General features: G+C 41.6%; 1 protein-coding gene across 1 annotated transcript in view; it reads right to left on the bottom strand.

Annotated features, from left to right (window-relative positions):
* DOCK8 (dedicator of cytokinesis 8) overlaps nt 1-14,075 on the bottom strand; it is an 80,120-nt gene that overhangs the window by 13,473 nt on the left and 52,572 nt on the right. Inside the window, exons 28-34 of the mRNA XM_026652400.1 lie at nt 13,422-13,509; nt 8,192-8,288; nt 6,926-7,060; nt 4,922-5,074; nt 4,089-4,247; nt 3,096-3,196; nt 2,579-2,771 (exon numbers count right to left, since the gene is read on the bottom strand). Coding sequence (XP_026508185.1) covers nt 2,579-2,771; nt 3,096-3,196; nt 4,089-4,247; nt 4,922-5,074; nt 6,926-7,060; nt 8,192-8,288; nt 13,422-13,509 — 926 coding nt within the window. The remainder of the gene's footprint in view (nt 1-2,578; nt 2,772-3,095; nt 3,197-4,088; nt 4,248-4,921; nt 5,075-6,925; nt 7,061-8,191; nt 8,289-13,421; nt 13,510-14,075) is intronic.

Below are 14,075 nucleotides of genomic sequence, written 5' to 3'. Positions count from 1 at the left end.
ATTCCATTAACTTTGGTCTGCAGCTTTTGTCTTGATCTGCTAGACTTTGGTGTGCCTCCCCACCTTCTATATCTAGGAATTTCACAAATAAGTTAGAGAGATAGTGGGTGAGGTAATTTCTTTTATTGCCTTAACTTCAGCTAGGGAGAGAAACAGGCTTTTGAGCTTACACAGCGATCTTCTTCACCTCTGTGTAAGCTCAAAAGCTTGTCCCTCTCACCAACAGAAATCGGTCCAATAAAAGATATTACCTCACCCACCTTGTCTCTCTAATTCCAATGGGACCAACATGGCTACAACAGCACTGCATACAACAAATAAGTTACTGATTCAGGGCCAGATGATCCTGAATATTTTAGCATTCAGGCAACACTTTGGGTAGCTGTATCCAGTTCCACATTCACATAAGCTGCAGAATTCCAAATCTCCTGAACTTGCACGATCCTAACAGCAGTTTATTTAACCCTTGCTGTACCCTTCTGGATGTTTAGTGAAGCTTACAGAGCAACAGAAAAGTTTCAATTCTGAATAATCTACAATCTTTTTGAGTCACATATACTTAGTTTTCCTTAAGAAAAGCCAACATCTCTAAATAGCACAAACTCAAGGGGCTTGATTTTCATTTATGCTACATACATCCTGGTTCAGGGAGTATAAAGTGGCCTTAAAGTGGATGTAAATGTAATTTACACTCCCTTTGAGTCCCCTTTACTCAGTGTAAAGGGGACTTAGTGTAACTGACAATCAGGCCCAACATGAATTCTGTTGAAGGAAAGATTTTAGGGTCTACAATGCTAATGAGCTATGTATGTGCATTCTGACAATAGACTGTTCTGTTTTGCATAGCATAAAGAGTAAATGTGATGCTACTGGTTCGTATAAGGGGCTGGGAATTGGAATTCAAGACTCTACTAATGATTGTGTGAGGGACCTAGGGAAAGTCATTCAATCTCTCTATGCCTCAGTTTACCCATCTGTAAAATTGGGATAATACTACTGCTGACCTAATATTTATATACTAATATTTTACATTTTTATAGCACCTGCCATCCAACAGCTCAAAGTACCTCACAAACATTCCTTAGATTGTAAGCTCTTCGGCATAGGAAGCATCTTTTTTGCTTTTGTATTTGTACAACACCCAGCACAGTGGAGTCCTGGTCCATGACTACAGCTCCTAGGTGCTCCAGTAATACAAATAATAACAATACTAAAGCACTCTGAGCTGACAAGTATTCTCATCTTTCTTGTTTTATAGATAAGGAAACAGAGAGCGGTCCAGTGCGTGCCTTACCCAAGATTACATAATAAGTCTGAGCCCAGGCTCTGAATAAAACCCAGACGGTCTCACTAGTCTTGTGCTTTAGCCACAAGATCATCCCTTCCACTCTCAGCCTTACCTTAGAGGCACTGCAAGGCTTAAGCAATGTTTGTAAAGCGCTTGGCGATCCTCACATGAAAGGTTCAGTAATAATACCCACCACTTAGCCATTTATCTGAGCAGAATTGAGATTTCAGTTTGCTCTGTAAAAAGGCAATGTCACTGAGAGGTTTCTAGATCCTTAAGGAAGAATATTTTTTCGTTACCTCTCTACTACAGAGCACTATGGCTCACCTGTCCTTTTTCCAGACATGTATTTTGATGAGAAGAGCAGATCCACCTGGGATGCTTCTAGACACTATTTGATGTTGATAAGATCAGTGGATTCTAGCTGAGTAAATGAGACAAGATTTCCTACCAAATGATGGTATGGAATACCTTTGGTGTGTCTCCCCACCTTCTATATCTAGGAATTTCACAAATTAGTTAGAGAGAAAGTGGGTGAGGTAATTTCTTTTATTGGCTCAACTTCAGCTGGGGAGAAAGACAGGCTTTTGAGCTTACACAAAACTCTTCTTCGCCTCCATGTAAGCTCAAAAGCTCAAGAGAACTGTAGAAACTAAGTTGGACTGACACTTTTAGGGAGGCCTCTCTCCTATTGGTGCACAGGTAGAGAATTCATTTAAATGAATGCTAGTTACATGTTAAGAAAAGCCACACGTTGGTGAGAGATTAGCCCTTTATGTTCAGAATGTTTTCTGTGCATCTGATTCAATTAATAGGCATGAGTTGCCTACAAAGGAGGTGCTTACTTGCTATATTTTGTGTCTGCTGTGTCATTCAGCTACAGACTACATCTTAGACATTTAATATACCTAAAATTGGAACTACCCATTCAGTAATAATATTAACTTTCATTCTAAAGTATTCAAAAGTGCTTCAGAAATTAGATATCTACCAGATTTTCAGATACTTCTGGGATGGAAGCATTGTCTAACAGCCTACGGCAAAACTATGAAACAGTTTCAGCTATTCCAGCAGTCTAGCGACAGTTGGTCCCAACTCAGTGTTAAGCAATTAGGTCTGGCCGCAAACTAAGGTCTTGGGAAAAGGGGTACATTATACAACTGTTGAATGTTGCCTTCTAGATAGCCCAGATGTGGATTCAGTTAACTGGCTCTGATTGGTGCCAGGCGACACCTCACCAAAGTCACTAGAAGAGTACCCAGATACAGAAAAAACGCATATTCTTTCTACCTGAAAGCTGACACTGCCCACTGGCAGGTACTTGTGATCCTCTAGCATGCTCAGGTATTCCGCAACCAGAGCTGCAGCATGGACCAGGCACATGGCTGCCTCAGTGTAGCACTTCTTCTTGGCGTGTTTCTCTGCCATGTTCTGTAGCCAAGTCAGCCTCAAGTCAGGTGATGTCTGATACCCTTTGGCAATTCTAGCAATACAGGTCAAGAAATAGATTTGAATTGGTTTCTTTTCTTTCTTTAAAAAAATACATATCTATCTTCATAACTGCTTATAATGTGCATATTGCATCACAAATGAAATTGAAAATTGGCTTATAAAAATCTTTAAAAATTTAGACAATTGACTGGTGCACTTTGTATGTTATATCACAATGAAAAAGCTCCTTTTGTCTAAACACTGCACCTAGAGAGCTTGTCGGTAAGAAATACTTGGGGATCTCTTTCAAAACCCCACAGGCCCTTTGTGTTTGCTTCATTTTAATTCATTCAACAGCAGCATTAGAAGGTTTCACCTGTACATGAGATCCATGAGCATCTCTGGATCTTCCTGAAACTCCCTCATTTTCACTGTGTCTGACAAGATACTGTTCAGATTACGTAGCAGCTCCTTCACCTGGAGATACACACACATAAAACCCACACGTTTCAGGGTTTGATTAAAAGTTCAGCATCAACACAAGATGAGTTATTGCTTACTCTATTAACTGTTGGCACAAAGAAAAGTCACAATGCAGGACTGTGACAGTGCAGACTGTACCAGTCATATTCATTCAGCAAGCAACTAACAGATCAATGACATGGCAAAAGACACACACACACACACACACACACACACAATAGCTTTATCAAATCAAATAAAACAAGTCCATCTCCTTTTGTTCATGAACTCTATAATACTTATTCCTAAATGGAGTGCAACTTCTGGTTCAGGAAAATTGCAATATATTGTTAAACAGATGTTTTTGCAATTCTTAGCACCAGATGTTTCATTATCTCACAGTTAGACATGGTGGTTGCTAGTAATGCAGTCACTTCCTTATGAACTGAAAAGAGTGGGAATTTTTTTTAAACTAAGGTTTCCATATACAGCTGTCTTACTCTGATAATGTGGAAAATGACAGGTTCCTATTTCTCATGATGGTTATAAAATCATCATAATTTATAAAGCGGGATGCATAAAAGGGGAAATTTGATTAGCCAGCATGTGTGCCAAACTGTTAGTGAAAGCAGGGTAACTCAAGTGACATGGAATAATTAGAGATGCTACCTGTATATTTTATTTAAAAATAATGTATTCCTTTTATACAGGAACTGTTTGGATAGTTGGAAGAACTTAGCTTTCAGTTTCATAACTCAAACCACACAAAGAAGTGCAAATATCCTAATTGCATAACTTCTAGGCTATTTCCTTTAAAATAAGGTTTATGTCATTTTTCACTGACAGCTTTGGGTTTTGGAGGATGAGAGGTCCTGAAAAAAGCATCAGAAGCCACAAAAGGCCTAACCTGGACTGGAAACAGGGTTGGCTGCATGTCCATATCTTCTTCTGCATATGCCAAGATGGTTCGTAAGGATCTTCTGAGGTACTCCTCATTGAAATCCGATGATTTACCAACCAGAGAGGCCAGGGACATTGTTACCTGCATCTTCACTCTTGCAAAATTCTTTATAGGTCGGGGGAGAAAGGAAAAAAAAAAGGCCATGCAATAGCTACAAGGTGTACGGATTCAAATTAGTATTAATTTGCCACAGGCACTAGACGTTTTTATTCATTTGTGTGCTCTTGGGATGTAAACCCACATCTTTTCTATTTCTTTAAATACAATGGGCCAAGTGTACCAGCTTATGCCATCTGTCATTTTGGCCCAGTACTTTACATGTGAATACCTTAGGGCTACATGGTTTCTGAGGCTATGTATCTATGCAGAGTGTAAGGGGAAGTAAGAATCCCCTCTGTCACGCCCCTGCATATGCTACCTGGACCTTAGGACCAGGCACATAGGTGCTACACTCCATCAGAACAGCTGGATAATGAGTAGGTGGAGTCCTGGCTCCCTTCCCTCAATGAGCCAGCCTGTGCAGCTGAGCTTGTGGGAGACGTTCAGGGAGTGGGAATGTTGTAATTTGCTGCTGATATAGGCCAGCAAACAAACAACTATCATTTGCCACCCCCAGAGCAGGAGGCAAGCAGGGTGGGAATTGTGCCTCAGAGGTGTGCCTGCAAAAGCACCTCCTCCTTACATACAAATCTTTTCAATTTATTATCATTTTTAGGATTGGTTTTAAACTCTAATGCAAAAGAGTGGCATCAAATTCTTTGCTGTATCTAACAACTTACACTGATGGAGCTGAAACTGTGTCTCATGAGGAGGTAAAGGGTAGCACAGGCTTGAATTCGGGTGATGTCTATGCTGCTGCTGCAGTGATGTAGAACTCTTTGACATAGGTCAGCACACTGCTCCATCTCCTCTTCAAACAGCAAGTCTCCAAACTAAGAGAGGCAGAGAAGACACCATCAGGGCATTCGACCCCAAGCATTCAAATGTCACAGGTCAGGCTCAAAAAGTCATGAGATTTAAAGACAATACTGTTTGCAGTTCTTTTGATTTGGCTTCTGGTTTCTCAGCCTTTCCTCCAGACCTAGGAGGGCTAGAAATTTATTCTTTAAAAAAATAAACAAAAGCTATGATTCTCAGATGATCTCATGACTCCAGGAGCTTTAAGAAAACACCAAATATGGCAAGATTTGCAATAAGATTGTGAGAGTTGGTATTTCCAGACTTTAAGCACACCAACACAAAGGGATGAAGAAATATGCCAACAGTGCATTCAGAATATGGAACAATTATTGATTGGATCTTTTCACATCCTGCTGGCACCCTAACCCCCGGCACCCCACAATTTCATTCTCCCCAAAACTTCCAGCACTAACCTCCATCCCAGACCCTGCTCCAAACTTTTGATTTATGATAGGTTTGAGACACACAGATTGCTATTGGTTCTGGTAGCCCCACAATGTGCTTGGCACTGTGAAATACAAAGAAGGCAACATCCCTGAAGAGCTCACATTCTAAACAGAATACAGATGGATACACATATACTGTTTGTGCATAGATAGGAACTTAGAAGGTGTGCATGTAACAATAAACACATGCCATTATCTCTCATTGTTGCAACCCTTGTGTGCCTCTTTCTGAGTCTCCACCCTTGGTTCATTGTCTTATCTGGCTGTGTTATGTCTAATCTACATTGCAAACTCTTTGGCACAAGGTCCCATCATTTTTCTTTGTTTATAAAGCAACATGCACACATCTATAGTGCATTATAAAGAATTAGAATGGTTGCTTCATAAATTACAGTACCAAGTCATATTAATTGGAAGATACACTCATTATTATTACTGAAATCTGTCATAAGTCACTTTAACTGGAAGATTCCAAAGATAATTAAATTTCCATTGTACTTTATGAGTTTCATAACTACTCAGGAAACTACCCTATCATTAAGCTTGTCTGCCTATCCATATTTAATGGAAGACAGACACTAATTTGGGCATGATTATCCTGTTTGTTTGTTTTTTACATTTAGGATCTTCACAAATCCTTTTTGGAAATTCTTTTTCAGAGGAGAATGACTCCTTTGCCAGATGCTAAAATATTCTGAATGAGGCTCTTCTCTTAGGACTCTATATTAAAAGATAACAAATCTGGTATGATTCATGTTATAAAGACACTAGGCCAAAATCGTCCCTTATTAACCTGTGAAACAGTATTAACTTCAGCGGGGATGCACTGGGGAAAGTGTGGGGATAATTTGGGTTAGTATTTAGAAAAAATAATAGTATAAATTATACCAACAGACTCAGATTCTCATCTCAATTATATGTGCTTAAACGTGGAAGAATTCCACTTAGTTCAGGTGATTGACATCAGTGTAACTGATCAGAATTTAGTCTTGAGGCTGTAATAATCTGATTTTTACTATATTCATGAATTCAGCGCAATCAAATTCCTGAAAATTAAAATAACTATTTTAATTGAAGCAACCAATCCTTTTGGATGGAATTTTGCTATGCATTTTTATCAGTATCATTTTCTGTGTTCATTGATACATTGCTAGAAGCAAAAACAATACAATACTTTTATTCCACCTGAGTTTATAAATATTTCCAAAGAGTGGAAGCAGACAGCCCTGTGCAGTCATGAACGGCCATGCATGCACCAGCGTGTCTGTACACAACACCTGTTCTGATGGGTGCAAAAGTGCAATTGGGTCTCCACTCTGAAAACGTGGCCCTAATGTCTTAACCAGAAGGACAGAAACAAGTATGTTTAGAGTTTACCTTGGCAATGAGCGCTCTGAGTGTGGCAAAGCAATGAGTCAGGTACGTGGTGCTCTGATCACAGCTGAGAGAATTTACCAGGACCTTCAGCACACCTCCCAAAAGGTTATCTTTGCAGTCTACAGCCGAGCTCGCCTACACACACAGAAGAACAGTATTCATGTAACTAGGCAAGCTAACAGGAAACAGAAGCATAGGGACCAAAGTTCTCTTCTATTGTCCAGGAGACCAAGATTGGCATCCCTCGCAGGCTGCAAACAAAATGCTTCATCACACTGTGTTTTATCCTACAAAATAGGAACGGGGAAGTCACTTCTCATGGATCAGGGGTAGAAAGGGAAAGAGGAGTCCTCCCTGTGCCTCTCAGTGTTCCAAAGATCCTCCCTATCCATTGTGAACTCAGCACATTTCTATACCCACCCTCAAAGCCCCAGGTTTTCATAATCTTGCTTCTGGCTGAGTCTTTTTTATGTGGCTTTAAAAGCCTACATGGCACTCCCTTTGGAGGGCATCACTTTTCTAATGCCAGGGGTTACAGAGGAATACGGGGTGTTCTGCACTGCTTCCACATGCTCACATCTCAGCAGGCAGATCCCTCAGATGGCATAAATTGTCATCGTTCCACTGACTTCAGTGGAGCTGTAACATTGTACGCCGGCTGAGGACCTGGCCTCTGGATGTTAAGACCCTGATCTGGCAAGTTGCTTCAAGTGGGCAGACCCCTGTGCCAGCAGGGCTCCAAGCAGGCATAAGGGTTCTCTTGTGCAGAGCACTTTGTAGGATTGGGGACTAAATACCGAGATCTCACATGACAACGCAGAGCAATGCCACAAGTCCATCGGGCCAGCCCAGTCCCAAATGTTTAAGATCCTCAGACAAATTCCTGAAATAAATGAAGATCCTTCTCTGCTCCACCCTCCTCAGTTAGAGCTGAGAAACCCCAGTGCCCTCTAAAGCCCACTGAAATTGGATTTCAAATACTGTTATAAATAATCGGGGCCAAAGTCTCTTCTCAGTTACATGCTGCAACCCCACTGAGTGAAAGGGGATTGCACCAACAGATGACATGTTTGCCCTTGGGGGATTTTTTTGTTTTTTTTTGAAACATGCTGGGATAACTAAGGATCATTTTTTATTTATTTCAGATTGTAAATGTTTCCAAGGTCTTTTTAATTAAAATGTACGGCCTAAGAGAGAAATGAATCCTGCTCACTTTGGCATCCAAGGTGCCGGGACTGGCCTAGAGCTAGCCGTGCAGTTTCTCACCTGGATGATATTCTCCTGCATATCTAGGATGATCAAATTAGCTTCCGTAGCCAGGTTTCCACTGATCAGAGCTTCTTGATCTAGCTCAGCTTTTGTTCTATGAAAAGAAGCTCTTATTAAAGCATACAGTAAGTACCCCATTATTTGGATAATAACCTACTGTATAAACCAGTGCGAAATAAAAATGACAGCATTTTGAATATTCCCATAGGGACAAGCAACAACAACCTTGTGGAAGGGCATTTCCTAAGGACTACTGGGTAATTGGGAGGAGTTGGTACTTTAGACCAGTGGTTTTCAAACTTTTTTTCTGGCGACCCAGCTGAAGAAAACTGTTGTTGCCCATGACCCAAAGGAGCTGGGGATGAGCGGTTTGGGGTGTGGGAGGGGCTCTGGGCTGGGGGTGCAGGCTCTGGAGTGGGGCCAAGGATGAGGGGTTTGGGATGCAGGGGGGCTCTGGGTTTGGGGGGGGCTCAGGCTGGATCAGGGGATTGGGGCGTGGGCTTACCTCAGGTGGCTCCCGGTCAGCGGCACAGTGGGGGTGCTAAGGTAGACTTTCCTGTCTGTCCTGGCACCGTGGACCGCGCTGCACCCGGAAGTGGCCAGCAGCAGGTCTGGCTCCTGGGTGGAGGTGCGCAAGTGGTTCTGCGCAGCTCTCGCCTGCAGGCACCGCCTCCAGCTCTTATTGGCCAGGAACCAGCCAATGGGAGTTCAGAGCCAGTGCTTGAGGCAGGGGCAGCGTGTGGAGCCCCGTGGCCCCTCTACCTAGGAGCCGGACCTGCTGCTGGCCGCTTCCGGGGAGCAGCGCGGTGTCAGAACAGGTAGGGACTAGCCTGCCTTAGCCGGGCAGCACCACCGATGGGACTTTTAATGGCCCGGTCGGTGGTGCTGACCAGAGCCGCCGTGACCCAGTGCCTTACATTCCGCGACCCAGTACTGGGTCACGACCCACAGTTTGAAAACCACTGCTTTAGACCATTGATCCGCAAGAAAAGCCCTACAACTAGGCCAATGGATATTTTTAAATTGAGGATGCAGTTTCCTTTGGCACCATAACATAATAATAATGAGCAATATTTATAAAATGATGCCATGCCCCACCCCAGGGCGGGATGGACTGAGGTGATGAGAAGAGGCAGCAAGTTCCATACCCTTGAGACCACTACAGCAAAAGGCGCCATCACCAGTCGATTTAAGAAGGGATGGTGGCATCCCTAAAAGGAGACGAGGGAATGATGGGGCAAAGAGCAAACATGACAAGGCTCAGGGAGGAGGTCTGGAACATAGTCCCTCTAGATCTCTCAGCAGGATGATGACTTGAGGCTGATGAATTATTTGTAACCAGAAAAATGACAAAGTTCATCTACTTGCTGACCCTGAGTTACCCAGGAACATAAGGTGGTTTGCTCAGCTATATTCATTATTACTCCTGGGCTCCAGTATGTTTGCAAGCTCTCAGCTGAGAGTATTCAGTATTTGAAATCAGAGCTGTTTTGACAAGACTCATCGCTCACGTGGTGTGTTTCTGTCCCCTGGCTGGATGAGTGACTCTTACCATCTGGTATCTGGTGTGAATTCACAATTTGCTTTCTGTGAATGTTCTACTACATCTGCTTCAAAATTTATATTGAGATGAGGCTGGAAATCTCAGCTAGTAAAGACCAGCATGGGCATCTTCAAGTCATCTTGAGAGTGCTATAGACTGCCAGGGTAGGGAAGTAAGGGCACGTGTAACATGACTGATCACATTTATTCAAAGCCAGGAATGATGGAGAAGCCCTGCCAGGAGGCAATTGCAATAATCAAGCCATGTATTGCTAAATAAGGGTGAAGTCTGCACAAATTAAATAAACAACACGTTCTTTTGAACCATTTCCAGCAGCCACTGGATAATTCACTCCCTAGACATTAGCCGCTCCGATTGATTGACTCCTCTCTTGACATTCCACTTAGGCTATAACAGTGACTACCATCTATTTCAAGGCAGGTGGGGCAAGGAGAAGTGTCAGCATATGCAAACCTGAACATGTAGCCCACCAACCGACTCCTGAATGCCTTGTGGAGTACGAAAATGACAATGTGCAAATAGTTTTCCAATGGGAAATGTACTAAGTGTTAAAATCCTGGTTAAATCACTAGGGTCAAGCAAGACACTCAGATACCATAGTGATGAGTGCCATAGGCCATGTCTATACTTACAGTGCTGCAGCAACTCAGCTGTACCAATACGGCTGCAGCACATGTGGTAAAGATGCTCTATGCTGATGGGAGAGAGCTCTCCCGTCGGCATAAAAACCCCACCCTAGCGAGCGGCATTAGCTATGTCAGCCGGAGAAGCTCTCCTGTCAACAGTGCTTATGTCGGTGTAACATTTGTCACTCACGGGGGTGGAATATTCACACTCCTGAGTGACATAAGTTTTGCAGACATAGGCGGTAGTGCAGACACAGTCATATAAACATAAAAGCCTTGTGTACATGCAGAGCTGCACAGGTTTAACTAAAGATGTGATTTTAAACTGATTTAGTTGAACCAGTGCAAAAGGCTGTATTGAACACTTATTTCAGGTTAGGCCAGGTTTATTTTGGTTTAGCTTAAGTCAATTAGGAACGGTTGTAAGCTAAACCATAATAAGCCACATTTAAACCAAAAGAAGAGTTCCCACACAGGGGTTTCCACCACTTTTTAGCTCAACCAGTGCAAATTTGTGTATAAACAATCTCCTTGACAAACAGAATCCTTATCCCTAATTATCCCAAGAGTGCTTTTGCAGCCCCAAGGCTAAAGTTGCCTCTATCCCATTCCTGTGCTACAGAGCGGGGATAGTGTCTGATATATAAGCCCCTGCTCTGCTCCTCCTTGGTCCACTCCTGCTTAGCATGGCAATTGGATAATTAAGGATCTAATCCTATTGCCTTAGTAAGGAGAAAACCCATTTATAGGAATTTTACTTATGAAAGATTGAAAAGGACCACAAAATTTGGTCCCAACATTTCAACTTCTGTTTTCAAAAAGGGGATTATATTAATCCTACTGAATCAGCATTTCATTCCATAGTTACAACTGCTACATTATTTAGCCCAGTATTTTTAGGTTGTACCAGCAATCTCTGGACTGTACAAATACTGCAGTAAGAGACTGCATTGAATTGATTTTCGTGAGGAAATGAGAGATACATGAACAAAAGGCAGACTGGACAAATATTTGTCATTTTTTAAAATTCCAATGAATTCCAAAACCAAAGACCTATTTTAAAAAACCAGTTATGATTACTGATAACAATGTAGTTACCTTTCACAGCATTTACAAAACCCAGGCACAGTAAAACAGAGCCAAACCAATTCTCCAAGCCAAAATTAAAAAGGGAGCTATAGAAGGTCATTATCATGGAAAGTCACTACAGTTTTAATATAGGGAGGCTACTGCACTGCCAGAATGAAAGGCAATCCTTCCAACTAGTCTAATTCAGGTTCAGAATGGACAAGAAGCTATGGAAAAATGATATCTCTCCAAATGGCTATATTTATAGAAGCTTGGCACATACAGCATGCAGGTACTGTTAGTAGCATAACTGATTAATGAAAAGCCAGTTTTCTATAACTATAAACATTCAATTATTTATCACTGCAGTCTGTTGATTAAGTTGATCTATTTTACCTGTGCATTCATACTTTGGAGAATGACAGAAATTTGTATCCACAAATCACAATTTACAACTGCAACAGGAAAAACATGTCACCCTTTTCCCCTTTGCAAATAAGTCAACTAAAATATAACACAAAAGGTCACATTTTGCTCACCTGATTTCGTAAGTTCTAAAGCCAGAAAAGACCACTGTGACCATATAGTCTGGCCTTCTGTATAATACAGCCACAGAACATCCCCCAAATAATTCCTTTAGAACTACAGCATATCTTTAAAAAAAATCCAATCTTGATTTTAAAATTACTGATGATGGAGAATCAACCATGACCCTTGGTAAATTGTTCCACTAGTTAATTACCTTCACTGTTAAAAATGTATACCTCATTTTCAGTCTGAATTTGGGTTGTTTCAGCATCCAAACACTAGAATTTGTTATACCGTTGTCTGATAGATTGAAGAGCCTGTTATCAAACATTGTTCCTCATGTAGGTATTTACAGACTGATCAAGTCACCCCTTTTAACCTTCTCTTTGTTAAGCTAAATAGATTGAGCTCCTTCAGTCTAGCATTATAAGGCATGTTTTCTAATCCTTCAGTCATTCTTGAGGGTCTTCTCTGAAATCCTCTCCAATTTATCAACATTCTTCTGGAATTGTGGGCACCAGAACTGGATACAGCATTCCAGCAGTGGTCACAGTAGTGCCAAATCCTGAGGTAAAATAACCTCTCTACTCCTACCTGAGATTCCCCTCTTTACGCATCCAAGAACTATACTAGCCCTTTTGGCCACAGCGACACACTGGGAGCTCACGTTCACCTGATTATCCACCGTGACCCCCAAACCTTTTTCAGAGTCACTGGTTCTCAGGATAAGAGTCCCCCATCTTGCAAATATGGCCTACACAGTCTTTGTTCCTAGATGTATACATTTACATTTAGCTGTATTAAAATGCCTATTGTTTGCTTGCTCCTAGCTTAACAAGCGATCCAGACTGCTCTCCATTTAATGAGACTAAGCATGTGCTACTATGCTGTATATATAAAGTAGCTATAGGTACACCACCACATAAGTCGTATAAACCCCTTTTATGGGTTTTCAGTATATGCATCAGAGACCCAGTATCACTCATGCAGTTAATTAACACTAGATAACAGGGAAAACATCTTATTCAAGCATTTACAATCTCCTTATTGTGTAACAGCAACATCCAGCATCCTTGTGCTAGATCAATGGTTTTCATCCTTTTTTCATTTGCAGACCTCTAAAAAATTTCAAGTGGAGGTGTGGAGCCCTTTAGAAATCTTAGACATAGTCTGCAGACCCACACAGCACCCCAGGCCACAGGTTGAAAACCACTGTTCTATGGTAACAATAACCTTTCGCGGACCCCTTAGACATTGACTGTGGACCCCCAGGGGTCAATAGACCACAGTTGAAAACCACTGTGCTAGGTAATCACTTTTGATTTCTTTTCTCCTCTGAAGACTGGGGCTGGACTGAAGCTGTGGATTTTGTAATAAAATCATCCTGGGAAAAATAAGCTTAGTTCTGGTAAAAGAGATATAAATTTATTAAATGACTTACTTATCTAGCCTCTCGTTTGCCTGCCGCCATTGAGTCTGCTCTTTTCTCCATCGTAGGTTTTCATTTAACCCTGGGAATCTGTCATTCCCTAAGAGTGCAACATATGTCAGCAAGATTAAAGCACAGAGGGGTGATCTGGATTTTGATATCAAATCGTACAGGAGGATCTACATTTCTGCAACAGTCAGACAGTTTTCAAATCTCCCAGCTTTAAGTCTCCTGAACGCGAGTAAACGCACATTGTCAATCATTTTTTAAAATCTGGGTTTATACATTTATGTTTGTTACACATGCCTTAGAAAATTAAAAATCCATTTTGAATCAAATTGACTGCCTCTCTGTGTAAGCAACTGTTCATTTTTAATATTTTCGAAACCATTGTCATGTTTCTTCCTTGTACAAGGGCACTAATATAATGACATCACTGTGCACACAGACTACTTGTGGAAGCACACACACTTTTTTCCTTCTGCTCCTACAAGAAAGATATGGTCAGAAAAGCAACTACATAAAAAGGAATCAAGTATCAGAGGGGTAGCCGTGTTAGTCTGGATCTGTAAAAAGCAACAGAGAGTCCTGTGGCACCTTTAAGACTAACAGATGTATTGGAGCATAAGCTTTCGTGGGTGAATGCCCACTTCGTCGGATTACATG

This window comes from Terrapene carolina, unplaced genomic scaffold (genome assembly GCF_002925995.2).
Source record: "Terrapene carolina triunguis isolate 2854851 unplaced genomic scaffold, T_m_triunguis-2.0 Scaffold113, whole genome shotgun sequence".
Classification (NCBI taxonomy): domain Eukaryota; kingdom Metazoa; phylum Chordata; order Testudines; family Emydidae; genus Terrapene; species Terrapene triunguis.
This window is presented reverse-complemented; position numbering and strand designations above follow the sequence as displayed.